Source organism: Mustelus asterias, chromosome 13, assembly GCF_964213995.1.
Source record: "Mustelus asterias chromosome 13, sMusAst1.hap1.1, whole genome shotgun sequence".
NCBI classification, from domain to species: domain Eukaryota; kingdom Metazoa; phylum Chordata; class Chondrichthyes; order Carcharhiniformes; family Triakidae; genus Mustelus; species Mustelus asterias.
The window spans coordinates 95,656,882-95,680,533 of record NC_135813.1 but is presented as its reverse complement, the minus strand read 5'-3'; the positions used below and the strand labels follow the sequence as shown (position 1 = coordinate 95,680,533).

The window sequence follows — 23,652 nt, the reverse complement described above, 5'->3', positions numbered from 1 at the left end:
TGTTCTGATCCCCACCCCCCTGCCACATTAGTTTAAACCCACCCGAACCATGCTAGCAAAACTCCCAGCTAGGATATTCGTACCCCTCCAGTTTAGGTGCAACCCGTCCTTCTTGTACAGGTGTCATCCTCTCTTGAAGACTTCCCAGTGATCCACGAATTTGAGACCCTCCCTCCTGCACCAGTCCTTTAGCCACGCGTTCAGCTGTGCAGTCTCCCTGTTCCTAGCCTCACTAGCTTGTGGCACTGGGAGTAGTCCAGAGATCGCTACCCTAGAGGCCCTGCTTTTTAGCCGACTACCCAACTCCCTGAATTGCTCTCTCAGGACCTCCCTGCTCTTTCTGCCTACGTCATTTGCACCAATGTGGACAATGACGTCTGCCTGGTTACCCGCCTTTTTTAGGATGCTTCCTACCCGCTCAGACATCCAGGACCCCGGCACCAGGGAGGCAGACTACCATCCTGGAGTCTCGTTCGCGTCCACAGAACTGCCTGTCTGTGCCTCTAACCATTTCATCCCCCACTACTATTGCTCTCCTGGTTCCCCTCTTTCCCTTCTGAGCCACAGAGCCCGATTCCGTGCCAGTGACCTGGTCATTGTGGCTTACCCCTGGAGGGTCATCTCCCCCCACAGTATCCAAAACGGTACACTTATTTTGGAGGGGGACAACCACAGGGGATCCCATCACTGACTGCTCTCTCCCCTCCTCTCTCCCGTCTGACACCCATCCCTTACTGTTAAGGGGGACAACCACCGGGGTACTCTCTGGTACGTGACCTTTACCCATCCTAACCGTGACCCAGGTGTCTTCCTCCCGTGGCCCTGGTGTGACGACCTGCCTGTAACTCCTATCTATTAACTTCTCATTTTCCCTGACTAGACTAAGATCATCGAGCCGCAGCTCCAGTTCCCTACCGCGGACTCTCAGGAGCTGCAGTTTGACGCACCTGGCGCAGATATGGACTTCCGGGAGGCTAGGCGACTCCATGAACTCCCACATCCGACAGCAAAAAATTGGCCTCCCACTCATAGTTACCCCTTTCTTTAAACTACTGGATGAACGAAGAACAGAACCTACCCTGCCTCTGCCTGTTTACGCCGAAGCCCATTGAGCCGAAGCCCTTTAGCTCTCACTCTGCTCCCTGCTCACAACACTGCCCGCTAACGACGCTGCCCGCTAACGACGCTGCCCGCTGGATAGTGCGGCCTGCTTTTAAACCTCCCGCGCGCTTAAAAAAAACAACAAATTTTCTTCCCAGGTCACCCCGCGGTCGGCCTACTTCCGTTTACAATGCCTAACTATAATAATAAATCCTATGCATCTCTCTCAGCTGTTCATTCTTTACATTTTTAGATTCGTTCGTGAATTGTGGGCATCGCTGGCAAGACCAGCTTTATTACCCATTCCTCATTTCTTTAAAGTAATGGTGAATTGTCTTCCTGAACCATTGCAGTCCATATGGTGCAAGTACACTTGCAATGTAATTGAACAATTACAATGGATACTGTCTGAGGGATCAGTAACTGAAGATAACTAGCCAAGAGTCAGTTAAGGGCGGCATGGTGATAGCGGTTAACACTGCTGCCTCACAACACCAGAGACCCGGGTTCAATTCCAGCCTCGGGTCACTGTGTGGAGTTTGCACATTCTCCCCATGTCTGCATGGGTTTCCTCCGGGTGCTCCGGTTTCCTCCCACAGTCCAAAGATGTGCAGGTTAGGTTGATTGGCCATGCTAAATTGACCCTAGTGTCAGGGGAATTAGCAGGGTACAAATGTGGGGTTACGGGAATAGGGCCTGGGTGGGATTGTGGTCAGTACAGATTTGATGGGCCAAATGGCCTCCTTCTGCACTGTAGGGATTCTATGAACATTTTGCCCTTGCGTGGTACAAATCAGGCAGTTGTCAATTTTTACAGTGCAGCAGTAGAGAAAATGAACTCATCAGTAAATGAAAAAAAACTCAATGCATGAACAAAATTATCACCATGAAAACCTAGGGAATAAGAACAGGACAAAATATCTGCCGGACAGCCAAGACTAGGTACTAAAACAGGCCCACTCGGAGAGGAGAACAGGAACGAGGACTGGGTTTGAGGTCCTTGGGCAGAAAACAGACAGGTAGCATTTTCTACACACTGAGAGCCTGTACACTCAGACAGATTGGCAGAACATATATGCATGTTGCTGAGTTCAAACAATGACACAGGCCTACCAGAACAGTGCAGCCTAGATGGACAGCTGGGACTAAAATTGAGATGGTCCTGACGAGAGAACAGGGCCGGGGTGTCAATGGAGGCAGGAAACGAGACATTTGGGGAGGCATACTGGAAGAGCACAAGAGTTGGCAGAAAAGGCAGAACTTTAACATGCCCACTGGACCAAGTTAGAAGAAAGCCATATAGAATGGCAGATAACATCAATACATACATTTTGACAAAGGGATCAGAGTATCCATTGGCATCCATGGCAGCTAAATGAACACAACGTATGATTCCCACGATCAGGCCTCCCTGTTGGCTATTGTACAGGAGGGAGACAAGAATCCGGCCTCGCTCTTCAGTTTCAACGCCATGTTCGCCCTGCAGGGAGAAAGCAGTGAACATGCCCGTAGAATATGTCTGACTGAACCTTTATAGTCACACAATGACATGGCAGGCTATGCCCAAAATAAAAATTAATTAAAATGATTAATGCTGAACATACTAGTTAAAGGATAGTATTAGCATATACAGGGGGGGGGGGGGGGGGGTCTCCTTCTTCTACATCATCCACTCAAGTATCACACCAAGTTGTCACTGAGATTCCCTTTTTGCTTTCCTCCCTCCACCTCTGCACAGAGTGAATTCTCATCCTCAGTGATATCAACCTCCATCACAACTCTTCTGTTCTCCCTCCCTCAGATTTCACAGACCTCTTTTCCTTCTTAAATCTATCCCACCATATAAACTCTTCCGATCCATGTGCACCTCTTCAATCTGACCTTGCTACTCATCATAACAATCACTGATAAGGCAATCTCTGATCATTTCCTTGATTCTCTCTCCAGAGATATTAAAGTTGTTAAAGTTTATTTATTAGTCACAAGTAAGGCTTACATTAACACTGCAATGACGTTACTGTGAAATTCCCCTAGTTGCCACAGTCTGGTGCCTGTTCGGGTCAATGCACCTCACCAGCACGTCTTTCAGAATGTGAAAGGAAACCGGAGCACCCGGAGGAAACCCACGCAGACACGGGGAGTACGTGCAAACTCCACACAGACAGTGACCCAAACACGGGTCCCTGGCGCTGTGGAGCAGCAGTGCTAACCACTGTGCCCCGTGCCACCCCCCCATTCCCCTTTCCCCTCCCAACCCTACTTCTTTCTGTGTGCACCCTCCCTCAAGTCCCTTATCACTGCATTTTTAACTATTTATCTTTTGGCTCGCGATTCATCATGACCTGCCTGCAGCTACTGATTTGCTGGATCTCACACTCACTTTTACTTTCAATGTCCTTGCCCCCAATAAAACCATTACATGTTCTCACCCCAATTGTTACCCTGGTATACCCCCTCACATCACTTCCTTTAAGTCTAAGGGATGCATATTTGAACATCTTTAGTGGACAAATGGTTTAATAATCCATTGCCAGATGTAGCTGGATTACAAGCTTTTGGTCATTTGCCCTAATATCTCTATGTTGCTTGGCACCATACAATGTTTCTGAGAAACCCTTTGGGACTTTACTGCTTCTAGCAGTAAAATGTACCACATTAACATACACTGTTGTTCAATCAGAGTTTTAAAAAAAAAGTACAATATGAAGACCAAGTTTACCTCATCCTCATAAAGTGACATGCCTCGTGTTGACCCAACTGTTGAACCTCGTTTTACCTATGAAAATATTCACAATGCATTTAGCGACAGTCTGAGAGGCAGTAAATGAATAAATTCAGATGTATTTCTGATCTGCAACTTTGGAAGCTTGTTTTTCCTATGCGTTATTTATTGGTCAGCCCACCTATTCCTCCAATATCAGAACGGTCTCCTCTCGACACTGTCAGCATTGGTATATAGCTATTTTATCAATGTACTGTTTGTGACATATTTAGGTACTCCTGTGACTCATGCCAACTTAAAATGGGGTCAATACTGCCCAAAACTCATTTTAAGCACGAATGGCTAATAAATACAGTTTCAACACATAGTTTCAACACAAGTTTGCTTGAAACGCTGATTCTACAGCTGAAAATTCAAAGCTTTAACTGACCATGAGACTCTGCCCCCTGAAGAATAAATAACTAGTATTCCCCTTACTGGCACCACTCTCTCCAAACAGATGTTGAAGTTCTTTGCTTGATTGGGTTTGAGTTTTTTCAGAGAAACCCTGGTCTCCCCGATGAATTCATTGTGGCCAAATTTGTCTTCATCCAGGACAGAGATCCTGTATTGAAAGAGACCAATTCAGGTTGAAAATACAACAAACAACAAGCTGCGCATTTTCATAGTGCCTTTGAGATAGTAAAATGTCCCAAAATTGTTCGCAGGAAGGTGATCAAATAAAATTTGACGCTGAGTCTTATGAGAGGTTATTTGGACAGATAACCAAATGTTTGATCGAAGAAGTAGGTTTTATAAGTATGTTAAAGAAGGGGAGGTTTATTCATTCAAGGGTTGGGCCAGCATTTATTGCCCATCCCTAATTGCCCTTGAACTGAATGGCTTGCAAGGCTATTTTAAGAGTCAACCACATGTGTATTTGGAGTCACATTTGGCCAGACCAGGAAAGGAGATTTCATTTAAAGTAAGTAAAGCAAAGTTTATTTATTAGTCAAAGTAGGCTTACATTAACACTGCAACTAAATTACTGTGAAATTCCCCTAGCTGCCAAACTCCGGTGCCTGTACGGGTCAATGCACCTATACAGGACGTCTTTCAGACTGTGAAAGGTAATCGGAGCACCTTAAGGAAACCCACGCAGACATGGGGAGAACGTGCAAACTCCACACAGACAGTGACCCAAGCCGGGAATCAAACCCGGTGCTGTGAGGCAGTAGTGCTAACCACTGTGCCACCGTGCCGCCCAGTGATGTTCATTTGACATTAACATATGTGCTCTTCTATCATGGGTCACTGAATAGGGATTGAAATGTTTATCCTGGTTGATCTTTAGCCAAGGGGCACTGCATTGAGCACAATTGTGCTCAGACTCCAGCCCAAACTGAAACCAGCTAATTCAGCAGTTATCCTTGGAAATTTCCTTTTGTGTGCATCAGCTATTCACTGGATAAGCCTAATGAAACACTGGGAAAACTGAAGGATAATTTGTATTGTAGTTGCTTGATAGAACAGAATGTGAGCATTGCTGAAAAAATATCTTTTTATCTTGAACTCATCGGGACTGTTCGCAAAAATACCAATAGAAAAGGAAACAACAGTTTTTATTGCAAGAAAAGAGAGTGCTGGTTGGTTGGCAAGGGGACTCTGGTGCAGGTGTTGCCATGAAGAATGCATCAGGGAACAGTTAACTGCCAAGCTTTTGTTCAAATTCAAACCAAGCAGGTCAACTGGGGAAATCATAGAAATCATAGAAACCCTACAGTACAGAAAGAGGCCATTCGGCCCATCGAGTCTGCACCGACCACAATCCCACCCAGGCCCTCCCCCCATATCCCTACATATTTTACCCGCTAATCCCTCTAATCTACGCATCCCAGGACACTAAGGGGCAATTTTTTTTTTAGCATGGCCAATCAACCTAACCTGCACATCTTTGGACTGTGGGAGGAAACCGGAGCACCCGGAGGAAACCCACGCAGACACGAGGAGAATGTGCAAACTCCACACAGACAGTGACCCAAGCCGGGAATCGAACTCAGGTCCCTGGAGCTGTGAAGCAGCAGTGCTAACCACTGTGCTATCGCGCCTTTGCAGACAGAAGGAGCATGGCCATGCATTGTGTTTTTTCAACTAAACAAAAACTTGGGAGATAGCCATTCCCCGAGTCAATCCCCAGGGCAATGCCTTGACGAATCAGAATTGACTCACCTGGTTTGAATTTGAGCAAAGGCTTGGCAGTTAACTGTTCTCTGAGACTAATAAGCACACATTATGGGAGGTATTGTCCCGTCCCGCCCGCCACAGGAATTGTAGTGGGCAGGGGTGGAGGGTGCTGCAGACCATGCAAAGGTCCATTGACCTTGGGAGGGATTTTACGGTTTAGGGGTGAGCCCAGCTGGAAAATCCCACCCATTAATTAATTATTTAAATGATTATATGTTTCCATAAGAATTAAGAAATGAGCAAGAGATTTAAAAGATTGTAACAGCTTTGATAGATACAGTATCTTAAAATGAAGAGATTAGTAAGTCTCCCTTAGAGACAGGAGAAATTATAATGGGGCATAAGGAAATGGCAAATAGATTAAATGACTTTTCAGGGTAGAGTGGGAGCTTTTCTATTGGGGTACTAGCCAAGAGTGGAGGGGCTTGAGGCACAGTAGAGTATGGGAAACCTATCATTCAAGATGTACACACACACATTGTGCAGTTTTGTAGAAAACTTTGATGTCACTGACTGGCTCCATGCCCTGATCTCGGTTTAATTGACAGACTTGGCTTCCAATTGGGAAGGAAATAATGAAGCTATAGGAAAAGCGAGGCCTGAGCCCTATCTTGCTGGTGGTGGGGTAGCAAGGTGAGGAAGGGGCTCAGCAGATCCTTTGGACCTAATAGCCTACATCGTAGAGTTTTGAAAGGGATGGCAACAGAGATAGCGAATGTGTTAATTTTTATCTCTCAGAATTCTCTTAAGTTCAAGAACAGTCCCCATGGATTGGAGCATTGCAAATGTAACACCATTGTTCAAAAAAGGAGGGCGAGAGAAAACGGGGAACTGTAGGCCAGTGAGCCTTGATAGCAGAGAAAATGCCACAGTCTGCTATTATAGGCATGACAACAGGGCACTTTAATCATAATGTGATTATGCAGAATTAACACGCAGCTATGAAGTTGCAACTGATGGAGAAGATCAGCCATGATCTTACAGACTGACAGAGGAGCCTCGAATAGCCATCAATGTCTTATGTTCTTATGACTATTCACAATGCACTAATTCCTAGTCGTTGCTGAGTTAGTTGAAGATTACTGGAGAGCTTTTTGATTGGTTTGAGATTGCCGGAGGGATTGCTTTCCACTGTGTCAACATTTCTCACCTGAGAGTTTTCCTCTGCATGTCATCCTCAGTGATTCCATGGTACGTTAGCCGTTCATTCCAGACAGGATTTCGGGTGTTGCGCAGTGTTTTTGTGCGTAGCTTGTTTGACTGTATGTTTGGAATATAAAGATGTTAGATGTCAATTCATTCAATTCCTTAGACTGCCATTTTGGGGGGGGTTTCAAAAAGCATGAACAATTCTGACATTTTAGCAGGCTAGTTTATTTTTCTTCTCAAATTCCCTGCCCATCTTTGCTGCGGTCAGTGGTTTATGTTAGGGCCTGGTCTTCTGAGGCAGCTTCCTGTATCATGACATTTAGATTAACTGACTCAGTATAAATGTACTCATTACTCTATCAGTGCGTACATCTACCTACCATTAAATTAGGGGAACTCCATCTGGTTGTTGATTCATATTGAAATGTATTTATATTTCTTGTGCTGTTCCGATTGCGGATTCTTTATCAATTGACAGGGTGAGGAAGCCACCCACTCTGGTGGGCGGTTACAGTGTTACTTTGTGAATTCATTTGATGTGAAGTGCTTCAAAGCACCCAAATTTCCATTATTTCCCATCCTTCCTTCCAGTAAATGTTTTGCCTTCCATTTTGAGCCTTCTGCCTGGCTGAGATCAAAACTTTTCTCGAATGTATTGGAAAGTAAGGGGAACATAATAGTATAGAAATTACGCTGTACTTTTGACTTTGTGTGACAGTCCAAACCAAATAACTATCACCCAGTATGTATTTACAGTATCAGACAAAGATCTACCTTGATATGTTGATAACTGTATCATGGTTAAAATGGTAGGTGAAGACATTTAATGTAGACATATTAATTACAGATGTCAATGAAAACTGTTATGCAGACATAGCATTTCAACTGTTAACTTGTCACAGACACTCCCCATACATCATAAGTAACACAGCCATAGAAACACGACTTGTGTAATTGTGATGTATGTTTATGGGCGGCATGGTGGCATTGTGGTTAGCCATTGGCCCATCGAGTCTGCACCAACTCTCCGATGGAGCATCCCACCCAGACCCTATCCACATGACCCCACGTATTTACCCCACTAATACTCTTAACCTACACATTCTGGGACACTAAGGGGCAATTTATCATGGCTAATCCCATAATCTACACATCTTTGGACACTAGGGGACAATTTAGCATGGCCAATCAACTTAACCTGCACATCTTTGGATTGTGGGAGGAAACTGGAGCATCGGAAGGAAACCTGCGCAGACAGTGGGAGAACGCGCAAACTCCACACAGACAGGCACCCAAGGCTGAAATTGAACCCAGGTCCACTGTGCCACCATGCTGCCCATAAACGTACATCATGTTTATGAGTGGCACGGTTGCACAGTGGTTAGCATGCTGCCTCACAGCAATAGGGACCTGGGTTCAATTATGGCTTTGGGTCACTGTCTGTGTGGAGTTTGCACGTTTTCCCCGTTGTCATGTGAGTGTACCTTTTAAGAAAGTTTTTTTAAAATCATGGAGCCTACAGCTTCAACGATGTCATTGGGGGGTGGAGCTACTCCGTGGCAGTCAAGATGATGGGGCTTTCAGTTTCGTTTGTGGCAGTCAGGTGATAGGATTTTTTTCATTTTGGGGAGTGTTTGGAAGTAGTTTAGCAGCAAGCTAAGAAGCAGTCTCTTTCTCTCTTTTTCTCTTTATTTAGTTCTGCCTTAAATAAGCTGTGTTTTGGGAAACAGATTCGACTACAACCTCTTCTGAGTTTCTCACAAGGGATTTTCAGCATTCAACCCAGTAGGCTGGATTCCTGTTACAAGTGGGCATTAACCTATGCTGTATTGTGCTTATTTGGAGGGTTTTGTGTATTGGATGTTGGCTTTGATTGGAACACATTCGAGATATTTCCTTAAGAGTTATACATTATCGTGGTTGTTGTGTTTCTTGTTTGTAATTGTTAAAAGTTCTTGCTAATTGTCTTACTATACATGTCAACAATATTCTTAATTAAATTTTGTTTTTGATAAAAGGTCCCCGTGGGTCAGTTGAATCACACCTGAGGTGGAACCTCTCATGCTGATCCTAGCCAAATTCAATGTAAAACGTTACAGGTCAGGCGAGCTTCATAGAGCACCTTGAAGTATCCAATCTGACTTGTAACACTGTATCTGCGTGGGTTTCTTCCGGGTGCTCCAGTTTCCACCCACAGTCCAAAGATTGTGTGATACTGTAAATACCTACTGGGTGATAGTTACACAATGAATGTAATTATGATGTACGTTTATGGGTGGCACAGTGGTTAGCACTGCTGCCTCACAGCGCGAGGGACCTGGTTCAATTTTGGTCTTGGGTGACTGTCTGTGTGGAGGTTGTACGTTCTCCCCATGTCTCCTCCGGGCACTCCGGTTTCCCCTCTCAATCCAAAGATGTGCAGGTTAAGTTGATTGGCCATGCTAAATTGCCCCTTAGTGTCCAAAGATGTGTAGATTATGGGATTAGCCATGGTAAATTGCCTCGTAGTGTCCCAGAATGTGTAGGTTAGGAGGATTAGTGGGGTAAATACATGGGGTTATGTGGATAGGGTCTGGGTGTGATGCTCTGTCGGAGAATCGGTACAGATTCGATGGGCCGAATGGCCTGCTTCTGTAATGTAGGGATTCTATGTTTTTGATTTCTATTATCGTGGCACAGCTAACTCCCCAATACATTACAGTGGGCATAGACCATATTGCATCTTGCACCAACAGTAATACAATATGATGTTTACAATCTGACAGGAACATCTTACCTTGCTGGCCCCTGGCAGGAGATGTATTTTCACATATGGATCAGCCAAGCCATTGGAGTCCATGGGTTTCAGTCCCTGGAAGGTAGGAAGATCACAAACGCCCAGTCAGCACTTGGGTTAAGTCCATAGCTGAATCTCACAATATGGCCATATGTAAACAACATGGAGTCACCACCTCCAACAGTACCTCTGCTTGACTTGATATGTGCTTACCAGTTTAAAATTAATTAAGCACTGCAGACTTAGTAAGGGGTTGAAATCTGACAAACACAAACCATGTGGCACCTTTACAGGTAAGGTTGGAGATTTTCCTCCTGTTGGTCTGAACTGGATGCTAACACAAATTTTTGAAGTGACTTATACCTCCCAATTTCTCTAAAAGGAGTGTTTTCACTGACTCACCACTGAGTGTCTTTAATTACCATTCTAACATATTGCCATATTGTGAATGCACTACCACAGAAAATAGTTGAGGCCAAAACATTGTGTGATTTCAAGAAGAAAGTAGATATAGTACTTGGGGCTAAAGGAATCATGGGATATGGAGGGAAGGCGGGATCATGATATTAAATTTGATGATTAGCCACGGAGAAAATGAAGGCAGAGCAGGCTCTAAGTGTGGAATGGCCTACTATTTTCTATGTTTCTATACATGTGTTGTCAGACAGCAGGAACCCAAACAGTTCTTTGAAATAAAAACATTTGGAACCACATATTATTGAGGACTTTACAATTCTTTGGGGGTGACAGAAAATTTCAAAGTTGACTGGAAATTGCCTTGATATCCTTGGTTACCCAGTATTCTCATTTTGAATTAAAGTAAATTACTGTGAATGTTGGAATCTGAAACAGAAAATGCTGGAAATCATCAGCAGGTCTCACAGCATCTGTGGAGAGAGAATAGGGCTAACTAGTTGACTCTTTCTCAGATCCTCATTTTGAATTTGGTTACAGAGTCCATTAGAAAATGAATAAATCAGACACCTCACCTTTGCTTTTATGATGGTGCAGTGCAAAGCATTGTTGACCTGGTCATATATTAGGCTGAACTCCAGTGCTCCCAATGTAGCTGTGAACACAACCAATACAACTTCTTCAACAAAACCATTACCAACGAGAGTTATGAAAGCAAAACAGTCAATCACAGCATTTATTTTGGTTTAAAATTGTGATCTATTTTAATAGCCATCATCTTAAAGGTAAATTCAGTTCCATCATTTAAACTGCTCATTTGTGCATCTCAGGATGTAATGTACTATTGCATTGGTATGCTTGCCTGATGGTCTCAGTTGAAAGATTATGATATTATATAGTAAATGCTTGAGCCTGGAATTTATATTGTGTGACCACTTGGTCCACTACTTTAGCAGAGATATTGGATCTCCCACAGACATGGGAGACTTCCTCCCATCTGCCCCTCACCCAAATCATCGGCACTGCTATCGCCCACACCAACACCATCCTCTGCAAGTTGCATTTATATGTGGCACAGTGGTTAGCATTGCTGCCTCACAGTGCCAGGGACCTGGGTTCAATTCTGGCCTTGGGTCACTGTCTGTGTGGAGTTTGCACGTTCTCCCCGTGTCTGCGTAGATCTCCTCCAGGTGTTCTGGTTTTCTCCTACTGTTCAAAGGTGTGCGGGTTAAGTGGATTGGCCATGCTAAATTGCCCCTTAGTGTCCCAAGATGGGAAGGATAAGGGGATTAGTGGGGTAAATACATGGGTTAGGGCCTGAATGGATTGTTGTCAATGCAGGCTCGATGGGCCAAATGGCCTCCTCCTGCACTGTAGGGATTCTATGATTCTAACACGGGTTGCTGGCATCAAGGTATCAGGTCCCTCCAAATGAGTCCCTTGGCAGACTCTGACATCTCTCCTGACCCATCCCTTTTCCCCCTGCACAACCCTTCCCTTGCAGAACGCCCCCCCATGCATAAGCCCCCTGTCATTGTGTATAGCCCCACCTAGGTCACGTCCTCTTGGCACTGCCCCGGCACACTTATGGTGCCAGGTGCGAATCAGATTTTTGGCCTAGCATGCTATCTTCCTGGCTGGCCACGCTGATTGACTGATACGATGAGCTGGCAAGGTCGCGCCCAATAATACAAAATAGATTAAAATAGTAGGCTAAGAAATTTTAATGTAGACATATTGACCATGACTGGGTGGCACAATGTTAGCATTGCTGTCTCATAGTTCCAGGGACCGGGGTTCAATTACGGCCTTGGGTGTCAGTCTGTGTGGAGTATGCGCGTTCTCCGTGTCTGTGTGGGTTTCCTCCAGGTGCTCTGGCTTCCTCCCATTGTCCAAAGATGTGTAGGTTAGATGGATTAGCCGTGGGGTTGTGCAGCTAGGTCAGAGGAAAGGGCATGCGTTAGATACTCTGTCAGAGAGTTGGTGCAGACTTGAAGGGCCATATGACCTCTTCTGCACTGTGTAGGGATTCTATGATTCTAGGACTCTACTGCTCAACATAGTTTCTGGGCTTCGGTCTGCTGCACAATGTCTGTCTTTACACAGGATTACATAAGATATACAGCAGAGAAATGGGCCATTTGCCCAACCAGTCCATCTCAGTGTTTATGCTCCACTTGAGCCATCCACCTTTCTAATGTCTAAGTCTATCCAGACATGCTTTTCTAGGTTTCCCATTGATGCATCCATCCTATTGGCTTAAATCACTTCCTCTGGTCGTGAGTTCCAGATTCTCATCACTCTTTAAGGAGATCAGAAGAACTCCCTAAACCATTGGTTTCCATGGTGACTATCTTACATTGATGGTATTTGGTTATGCTGTACCCCACAAAAGGAAACAGTCTCTCTGTATCCACTCTATTAGCTCAGTTAGGAAATAAAAATAGTTTTAAGCAAGTTATTTTTGTGTTTGTGGCTTTTAAGTTTAAGCTTGTGTGTTAAGAAAGGGTTAAAAACCTTGAGTTTTGGTTTTATTTTTAAAAGTAGCCTGCAGGTCTGTGGGTTTGTTTAGATGCTGCATTAGGTTTCATAAATCAAACCCCTAAAACAAACACTGGCTGGGGTTTTCCAGACCCACAGCAGCATGTTTCCTGGTGGTGGAGACGGTTTTCCATCAGTGGATCTTCTGGTCCTGCCGAGGTCTGTGGCATTTTGTATGGCCCACCCTCCCCACTGCCTGGCAACCTGCCACAGGGGGAATGGAAGATTCTGGCAGCGGGAAGGGCCGGAAAATCCTGCCCAGCGTATATTTTAAAAAATAGACTGTTTCTTATCAGCCAGCATCCACATAGACAAGCGGAAACAGTTCACCCAGTTGAAAGAATAATGCAGGAGTAAATAGCGCTCACAGAAACTGCTGCAACAGGCAAAATGTTAAAGGAAGCTGCAGAGAGCAGGTCCCAAACTACAGAAGCAAGTCTCAGAAACTAAAGAAGAAAGTTCCAGAAACCAAGGAGAGGGACGGAAGCAAGTACCAAGAAGAGCTTCCGATAAAAGGAACAAAGAACAGGAATCTGGGAAAAATGGTCCTCTTTAGTGAGGTCGAGCGTGAGGAGCAGCTGGAGAGAGGCTCCAAGTTTAAAGACGGAGCTGCAAGGTGTAGACTAGAAGACATTGGCTTGCAAGAAGACCGAGATCCAAGGTGACCCAAAGGTCATTAAGGGGTCAATGTGGGCTTTTGAAAGTGAGAGGAGACTTCGGCCTGAGTGAGACAGAGACTGAGTGAGTATATTCGGGAATTTTGATCAAAGTGGGAATTCAACTGGTAAATCTTTTTCCAGTTCAATTTTAGAGCAAGAGTCAAGATTCTGATCTCGAAGTAATAACCATTTAGTAAGTTAAATAGCCTGGTTAAGCAGGCAGCTGCCTTATCGGATTAAAGATTGAAATTCCAGTGCAGGAAGACAAGTGAGGAAAAAAGCTCTCTGTGTGGTTTTAAAAGAGGGGTTTTCCAATCAGAGGTGAAATTCCAGGCAATATCTGGCATATTTGAAAAGAAGGAATGCTTTGCTGTACGGCTGGGATTGTTTGAAAAAAAAAATCAATTCAACAGTCTCCAGGGTAAAAAAGGGAAGTATTGAGACGACAGTAAAAATATATGCTGAGGAGTCTCGAGTTGCTCATGTCTGTAAGAGGAATGGCTGGTCAATTGGGATCCATAGGCCCTTTCAATTAAGAAAATGAATCATGGAGTACCTATGCCGAGTGGCTTCAGTACTTTGTACAAGCAAATAAAATTGCAAACGAGTTGCTTGTACTAGTTTTTCTCAGTACAATAGGAAGTAAAACCTTCAATTTACTCCGGTGCTTGTTTCATCCAGCAAAGCTAGGGACCAAAGCTTACGATGACTTGACATAGGTCCTTGAAGGGCATTACTCTCCAGTGCCATTGATCATTGTGAAACGGTTCAGGTTTCACCAAAGGAAGGTGGAAGGTGAAAGCATTGCTCAGTTTGTGGCAATCCTAAAAAGGCTGGCACAACATTGTGAGTTTGAGTCGTTAGAAGTTACTCTTCGAAATTGTCTAGTTATTGGTCTTCAAAATGAGGCTGTCCAAAGAATATGACTTACTGAACATGCTTTGACTTTAAAGACAGCAGTAGAAAGTGCAGTGTTGATGGAATTGGCTGCTAAAGAGGCTTCACAATTTTGTGCAGGAATGAAGTTGGGAACTGCCCATACGAAATCAAAACAGCTACAAACACGTCACGAATGGGCTAGTAAGTGAATGTTGGAGCAAGAGAAGAATTATGACTCTGAAGAAGAGAATGTCCAGAAACATGATGAGCTCCATCTGAATGCTTTATCCATACAGGGTGAATCACATAGGTTCCGGGTGATTCCAAAGTTAAGTGGACAACCTATTGGGATGAGGATTGATATTGGTGCTGCTGTACCTTTAATTCCTGACACTACATACCAACAAAAGCTGAAGCATCTTCCTTTAAAACCAGCTGATGTGATTTTAAAAACATACATGGAAGAGATTGTGCCATTAAAAGGTTACACCATTGGTCAATGTAGAGTTGAGTGGACAAACAGTGGAGTTGCCTCTCCATGTGGTCCGTGGTAATTTTCCAGCTCTATTTGGGAGATCATGGTTGGCGAAGATTAAGCTGAATTGGAGTGCTGTCAACAGACAGGTCAAAGTCAAAACAGACTTACAGTACCTTCTGGATAAATACAAGAGTGTATACGAAGAAACACTTGGCTCAATGCAGGGAGTTAAGTGAAACTTCAGATAAAGCCTAACAGTCAACCAAAGAATCTCAAAGCAAAAGTGGTGCCATATGTAATTCGTCCCAAGATCGAAGAAGAATTAGTAAAACTTGTTAATACTGGTGAAGTGGGGAAAATTATAAAAATGGTTACCTGGGAAGAGACATTAAGCAGGCACTGGCTTTTAGCACAGACAGCTACTTAAAGTTAAAACATGCAGCACAGACAGTTATTTAACGTTAAACATGCAGGAACCAAATACTGCAGAAAGCTAGTCAGAGCTTGAGGCACTTTAAAGATAAGGACAGACCCAGGACAATAAGGTCTGATAATAAGATCAGCCATAGATGGGAACAGAAATACATAAATGCAGCAAAACCAATCACTGTATGTATAGACCGAAACCAATCCTTGATAGTCATTGATAGAGGAAATGTATCCATTCTATGAAACAATGCGATGTTAAATGCCCATGTCTGTACCTGTCTGATTGTAATGATGTGTTAACTACCGGTCACCATGATCTGTCTATAACGATGTGTTAAATGGCTAATATCCGGACTATCCATTGTCTGAAAGGTATAAAAATGACCAACTGCTATTGTATTATTGAGAAGGTAGCTGCCAAGTACTGCGGAGTACTAGTGCTTTCGCCCTCGAAGCTTCGTGTCCGAAATAAAACTGTGTTATTGAACCCCCAGTCTGACTCCGGTGGTAATTTCCCACAACACTGGTATGTTAGAACGGGTTACAGTGAGTGACTGGGCTACCCCTATCGTACCTGCCATGAAACCAGATGGTTCAGTTCATATTTGTGGTGATTTTAAAACGACCATAAATTCAGTGATGTGTGCTAATCAATATCTGCTTCCTTTAATTGAAGATTTGTTTGCTGAGTTATAAGGTGGCAAATTTAGCAATATTGATCTTTCATAAGCATTGTTACAGATCAATGTAGCTGCTGACTTGCAACCATTGCTTGCCATCATTACTCATAACAGTCTTTTTTGTTATATAGATTACACTTTGGAATAGGGCTGGTGCAGATGTTATTCCAAAGATTGATGGATCAGATTTTAAATGGTCTCTCTGTTACTTAGATGATATAATTACAGAGTCCAGTGAATAGAAGCACTTGAATAATTTAGAAGAACATTGAAATGTCTTCAAGCACATGGTCTGCATATCAAGAAAGAAAAGCATGATCTTTTACAGATGGCAGTTCAGTTCAGGGGGGGGCATGTAAAGGTTCATTGACCTCGGGTGGGTTTCTCCAGTGTTGGGGCAGGTACGGCCAGACAATCCCGCCCATTGAGTATAATTTTTGGCATCCAAAGGTTTCATCGTCAATTACATGGTTGTCATTTCACATTATTGACTGATCGTCAACCCTTTACTATTTTTGGGCCATATAAAGGCCTACCGTTGTTAGCTGCTAGTCAATGGCAAAGATTGTCACCGATCTTATCTGCACATTCTTATGATATAAAGTATGATCAGTCAGAATGCCATGTTAATTCTGATGCATTATCACGCTTACTTTTATCTGTTGAGCCAATGCCACCAACCAGTTTTGCTAATATTCTTTATTTTTCACTGGTACATCATTTGTCTGTGACAGCTTCTCAAGTTCAGAGACGTCCCAGAAATGATCCCGTGGTGGGGAAGGTGATGGATATGGTATCGAAAGGAACAATAGCTGGGACACATTGTCCACATCCTGATATGAAACCATATGTGTCAAGAAAGCTTGAGTTGTCCATCGAGGTGGGCGTACATTGTGATGAATCTGAGTGATCATTCCTCCTAGCCTGTCTGGAAGAGTTTTTGAGCTACATAAAGAACATCCTGGTCATAGATCCCTACAGTGCAGAAAGAGGCTATTCGGCCCATGGAGTCTGCCCTGACTCTCCGAAAGAGCTTCCCATCCAGGCTCCCCCACCCCCCGCACTTTTACCGTGGCTAATCCACCTAAACTACACATCTTAGGACACCAAGGGGCAATTTAGTGTGGCGAATCCACCTAACCTGTACATTTTTGGACTGTGGGAGGAAACCAGAACACCCAGAGGAAAGCTACCAGAATTGGGGAGAACCTGCAAACACCACACAGTCACCCAAGGCCGGAATTGAACCCGGATCCTTGGTGCTGTGAGGCAGCAGTGCCACCGTGCTGCCCTTAGATTGGATGAAGTAATTAGCACCTGGTTATGTTTGGATGCTCAGATTGAAGAAAAAGTGGGAAAGTGTCAATCCTGTGCACAAATAAGAAACACACCCCATTGTCTCCTTTACACCCTTGAGAGTGGCCTCGAATGCTGAGGCAATGATCACATGTAGATTTTGCTGGTCCGTTTGAGAGTTAGATGTTGCTGGTCCGTTTGAGAGTTAGATGTTCTTAGTCATAATTGATGCACACTCAAAGTGGCCAGAAGTTGTTATCATAAGATTTTCTACAATTGAACAAACCATTGAAAAACTTAATGAAATCTTTGCAAGATTTGGTAAACTGGAGCAAATTGTTCGCGATAATTGTGCACAGTTTACTTCATAAGAGTTTCAGGATTATCACTAAATGAATGGAATTCAGCATTTAAAATCTGCACCTTATCATCCAACAACCAACCAATTAGCTGAAAGATTCGTATAATCCTTGAAACATTTTTAAAAGCTTCAAAGGAACAAGGTTCATTATCACGTCATGTGAATAACTTTTTGGCATCTTGTACAAACACTACTCATGCGACTACCCAAAATTCACCTGCGTTGCTACTCTTAAAGAGAGAGTTGAGAACTATGTTTGATTTGTTATTACCTCCAGAAACTTAAAAGATAGTCGAACGTCAACATCAATCTTGAGACGTGAGGGCTAAACAATGCTCATTTCAACAAGGAGGTCGAACGTTAGTGCGTAACCATGCCACAATTGAGAAATGGGTACCAGCCATAGTTTTAGCAAAAAACAAGCCCAATTTCTTACACCATTCAGATTGTGATGAACTAGCTTGGTGACATCATGCTGACCAATTGTTATCATCTCGAAATGATTTCTCCGAACCATCTCAAGTACCACTTCTTTAGTCCCTGGTGTTGTAAAGATTACTACGGAGGACTTAGTTGAATCTGGGTTGCCTGATAATTGTGTCTTAGCTACGATACCATGCAAGAATAATGCAGAATTAGTTCTAAGAGAAGAATTATCTAGTGAAGTTCCAAATCATACTTCTAGAGTCAAGAACAACCAAGAGGAATAGACATCGTCCCGATTTGATTTTCCTATTGACTGTGTATAATGCTTAATGATGTATAGTACTGTGTCTAGAGTATCATTGTAATAATTTGTTGTCATTACCACAAGGGGGGGGGCTGTTATATATTTAAACGGGTTACATGAATGCTTACGGGCTGATCACTTGATTTGATAGTGATGTCATTAGGATGTTGCCACAGGCTGCTGTTTTACTTTCGTTTGTACTCTATGCTGAGAACATCACACCTAGAATAAATCTGTTGTTGCTACTTTGAATCCATGTGTGCAAAACACGTTCTTTTCTTCTTGTTAAAACCCACAATCCCTAACGTAGTTGCGACATTACATCTCCCTGGTACTTTTTGCTTTTATTTTCAGCCCAAGAGTGAAATGTTGGATTCCTCTAATGATCATTGGCAGTACTTACCACACATTATACTTGCTGTGCATTTTGTAACAAATCCACGTGTATCTGTGGACCAAAATATTACTCACTGGCTTCATCCGAGTCATAAAGATCTCCATCCTCATCCTCCTCCTCCTGCTGCTGCTGCTGTTGTCGAGTGGAAGGAGGCAGTGCTGAGGCTGTACTTGGTGCTGTATACTGTGGGTGCTGGCGGACAACTCTCTCCTCCTTCACCGGGGTGTAGCTTGCATCAGGTGGTGGAGTGGGCTGATTGGTCACTGAATGCGACAAGGAGGGAGGACCTCCCACTGCAGAGAGAAAACAAACAGAAGAAAACAGAGAACAATTATTCACTTCACTTCAGATTGAGGAGCTGCTGGATGGTAGAATGTTCCAAGATGAATCTAGGGATTCAGAAACAGGAAGAACTGAAATGAGAAATGAGACACTGAAAATGGAACTGCTCATAACCATTCTTACTTGACATTTGCTCTGGATATCTGGGAGTCATTCCCTGACCTGGCCTATGGGTTCCAGGAGCACCTGTGAACAGGGAGATCAGAAATATGTCAGTCTAGTTAGCCTGAAGAGTCAGCAGCTCTCTCACATTGACAGTAGAAAAGGAACCAGAACGGAGTTCCATGAAAGAGCCCTAATGAATTTTAATGGGGAAGGAAATTCTTCGAAGATCAATTTCTACTGAAAAGTATACCTGTCCATTCTGTACAAAAGTAAAATACTTGCCATCATTGAATTCTTCTATTACCAGTCATGAGGATTCAAACTGGATCTTACTTGCTGTCTTGCAAATGTGGTGTTGACAGTGACTGGGGCTCGAGCGTGCATCCAAGCTAAAATATGGGGATTCAGCAAGTGGAGGTGGGAGAAGCTTTGAGACCGCCAGAGAGTGAATGGAGAGCCCTTGCCCATGGGAAACCATATTTGAGTTTGGATTTCTGCATCTCTACTCAACAACATTTAGACACTGGATTTGAAGGCAGGATGGCAAGACATTGGTGCAGTACGCAAGGTGCTTTGAAATCATGGATTTTTAAAAAATGGCTGGCATGGACAGCAAGGTATCTATGGTATATTAAGAATAGTTTAGCACCAAGGAAGACCTGATAAAGCATTTTTTCCTCCATTAAAGCAAGTTCTACCTTTATTTTCTAAATCAAATTTGAGCAAGGGTACTTTCCCTGGACTTTCCTTTCTCTAGGAGTGAAATTCTATTTTGGGAAACCCTGTGCATTTTCTCAGAAAGCCGTGCTGCTCAGAGTTGAGGAGATTTATGATTGGATTTCAACGTATTGAAGTCAGCTGGGTTGATAGCTAGTGAAATCCAATCAGATTAGATGAATACGCAGGGTAGATGCAGGTAAGATATTTCTCTTTGATGGGGAGTCTTGTCTTAAAGTTTATTTATTAGTTGTCACAAATAGGCTTACATTAACACTGCAATGAAGTTACTGTGAAAATCCCCTAGTCGCCACACTCCGGCGCCTGTTCGGGTACACTGAGGGAGAATTTAGCATGGTCAATGCATCTAACCAGGATGTCCTTTGGACTGTGGGAGGAATCTGGAGCACCCGAAGGAAACCCACGCGGGAGAACGTGCAGACTCCGCACAGACAGTGACCCAAACCGGGAATTGTACCCGGGCCCCTGGCGCTGTGAGGCAGCAGTGCTAACCACTGTGCCATCCCAGGGGACACAGCTTCACTATAAAGGGAAACCAGGAACAAGATGAGGAGAAATTTCTTTACACAGAGGGTTGTGAATCTTCGGAATTCTCTACCCGAAAAGGCTGTGGAAGCTCAGTCAGTATGTATGTTTAAGGTAGAGATCGATAGATTTCTGATTAACAATGATATAAAAGATAATGGGGATAGTGTGGGCGGCACGGTAGCACAGTGGTAAGCACTGCTGCTTCACAGCTCCAGGGACCTGGGTTCGATTCCTGGCTTGGGTCACTGTCTGTCTGGAGTTTGCACATTCTCCTCACGTCTGCGTGGGTTTCCTCCGGGTGCTCCGGTTTCCTCCCACAGTCCAAAGATGTGCGGGTCAGGTTGATTGGCCATGCTAAAATTGCCCCTTAGTGTCCTGGGATGCGTAGGTTAGAGGGATTAGTGGGTAAATATGTAGGGATATGGGGGGAGGGCCTGGGTGGGATTGTGGTCGGTGTAGACTCGATGGGCCGAATGGCCTCTTTCTGTGCTGTAGGGATTCTAAGATTCTAAGAAAAGGCATTGAAATGCCCGATCAGTCATGTTTGCATTGAATGGTGGCTCAGCAGACATGATGGGCTGAATGGCTTACTCCTATTCCTATGTTCTTAATCACTTCTTCACTGGGAGTTGAATGGTGTGGAGGGGACACAAACTCTGATGAGAGATGTGCATCGGGCAGTGTACACAGTCGTCTTCTAGTGAGTGGCCTTGGAAACAACCCTCCACCTGATTTTAATCTCCTGTCCAAACCTGCAGGAAGCACTGAATGGCTGGAGATCAAAAGGAATGCTCTTCCACATGCAAATAAATGATTGGGAGGGCATTTTGGACATTGGAAGGAACATTTCCACTTGACGTGCAAGATAGCCAAAGAAAATTACCCCAATTCTTACCTGCCTGATGAACCCTCTCGGGGGCCCCAGCTTGCCTTTCACCATATTGAACTGACTGGTGGTGCAGACATAGCAAGGAGCCTTTTAAAATCAGGCCCTGATGATGTCAAGCACTGTTATTTAATAGGGGTCCCACTTGTTCAAGAGAGGTTAAAATGACTACCTGCTGAAAGGGAGCAGAATTGGAGGGGAAGGTGGTCAGTCAGCTGCTGCAACCATTTCAACTGATACTCGCCCAATTTTGTTCCTTGAATATTCACATGTGGATAACACTGGACAACCCTCATGTGGTTTCTTCTCCTTACATCTTTTCGTTGAAAATCTAACTCATTTCATAGGTTTCCATTCCAACTCATTCTTACCCTAGGGCCAAGTAGAGAAGCTCAGGTGCTTTTCTTGTTTTTGGGTGCTGAATTCTCTCCTACTCCCACCTTTAACCTTCCCCCTCACACCCTTTAGGTGTCCAGCATTGGGAATCATAATCACAGTGGGGTCCAGCTGGTTTATATAAGTTCAGCAAAACTTCTTGGTTTTTGTACTCTATGCCTCCATTTAGAATGTCCATTGAAAGCTCCAGTTTCAGTATAATACACTTGTATAACCATGGCTTTCCAAGACTATTACACGCAACTTGATCATTCATAATGTGCAACCAGTTCTGCTTCTTTGAATCCGGCCCGATACAATATCTAGTCAGCAACATCTAAAAGAGTTGAACCTCATAAGCAATGTAGTCAGCAATCCGATGTACAAATGAGAATATCTTGAACTAACAGTGATATGTTCCATTGGCACATAGCTCCTGGTTTCACTTCCAAATTGAAAAATGGCAAACTTTACAGCAAATTAGCACCAATCAATGTTCACAGAAAAAATACATTTTGCACTGAGTGATAAATATTTTCTCACTTTAAATTGAAACTAACCACACTTATAAATGCCCAGCAGGGAGCATATAACAGGAGCGTGAAATACTGCGGGTGCTGGAAATTTGAAATTATAAGCAGAAAATTCTAGAAATATTCAGTAGACCAGGCAGCATCTGTGAAGAGAGCAACAGGGTTAATGCGAAGGTCCACGATGTTCACTAGCCCTGTTGGAGGGTCACTGACCTCTTTCTCTCTGTGCAGATGCTGCCAGATGTGCTGAGCATCTTTAGCTCTTCCTGTTTCAAGTGGAGCAAAAATGACCTCCAAAAAGCAACCAGACTTCTTGAGCCCTTCATTCCCTTTCAACAAGAAACCCAGCAGTGACTGCCCGAGACATGGTTTAGTACAACATCAAACATGGTCTTCAAAAACAAAGCTTAAGATACGAGGAAAACATATATACCTGGTGGAGCCAACAAAAATCTATGTCAAAGCAATAAATTGATAATTTAAAAACAATAAAGATAACGATTAAAGCAGCAGAGCTAACTTATAAAACCCTTCTTATCTTTTCACTTAAAAGCAGAGGGAGAAAGAGATAGATTAGGTCTCAAAACTTGGTCATCAGGGAAAGCGGTGGGGGGGGCGGGAAGGAGAAAGGGACTGAAGGAGTTGGATTTAACTAACACTAACCTTTTGTTTGCCACTGGTGGTGCAAACTCCAAGCTGGCCTCAGTGGGATTCATGTGAAAGTGGGTGTTGGAAGCAGGTTGGTTTCAGCTTTGGTTTTCCTCCTCTACCCAGTTAGTGTGGGTAGGTTTTTGGGGAGGGAGGGGCACAGCATGGGTACGTGTCCTGCACCCCTACCCAGTACAGGTACAGCACTGGCATAAACCCAGCAACGTGGAAAATTGTCCAGTTATGCTCTGTACACACAAAGCAGGACAAACCCAACCCGATCAATTACCACCCCATCAGTCTACTCTCGATCATCAGCAAAGTGATGGCTGGGGATATCAACAGTGCTAGCAAGCGGCACTTACTCAGCAATAACTTGCTCATTGATGCTCTATTTGGGTTCTGTCAGGGTCAATCAGATCCTGACTTCATTACAGCCTTGGTTCAAGCATCGACAAAAGAGCTGAGCTTGAGGTGAGATGAGAGTATGACTGCCCTTGACATCAAGGCAGCATTTGACTGAATTTGGCACCAAAGAGCCCTAGCAAAACTGAGTCAATGGGAATGAGGGAGAAAGCTCTCCACTTGGTTGGTCGTCAACCTAGCTTAAGATGCTTGTGGTTGTTGGACGTTGATCATCTCAGTTCCAAGACACCATTGCA

At 43.8% G+C, this 23,652-nt stretch overlaps 1 protein-coding gene across 1 annotated transcript in view; it reads right to left on the bottom strand.

Annotated features, from left to right (window-relative positions):
* The window catches only part of LOC144502909 (rabphilin-3A-like), a 150,261-nt gene that overhangs the window by 18,414 nt on the left and 108,195 nt on the right, over nucleotides 1-23,652 (bottom strand). The window contains exons 10-16 of the mRNA XM_078227321.1: nucleotides 18,910-19,128; nucleotides 10,961-11,040; nucleotides 9,972-10,046; nucleotides 7,197-7,306; nucleotides 4,301-4,427; nucleotides 3,821-3,877; nucleotides 2,430-2,581 (exon numbers count right to left, since the gene is read on the bottom strand). Coding sequence (XP_078083447.1) covers nucleotides 2,430-2,581; nucleotides 3,821-3,877; nucleotides 4,301-4,427; nucleotides 7,197-7,306; nucleotides 9,972-10,046; nucleotides 10,961-11,040; nucleotides 18,910-19,128 — 820 coding nt within the window. The remainder of the gene's footprint in view (nucleotides 1-2,429; nucleotides 2,582-3,820; nucleotides 3,878-4,300; nucleotides 4,428-7,196; nucleotides 7,307-9,971; nucleotides 10,047-10,960; nucleotides 11,041-18,909; nucleotides 19,129-23,652) is intronic.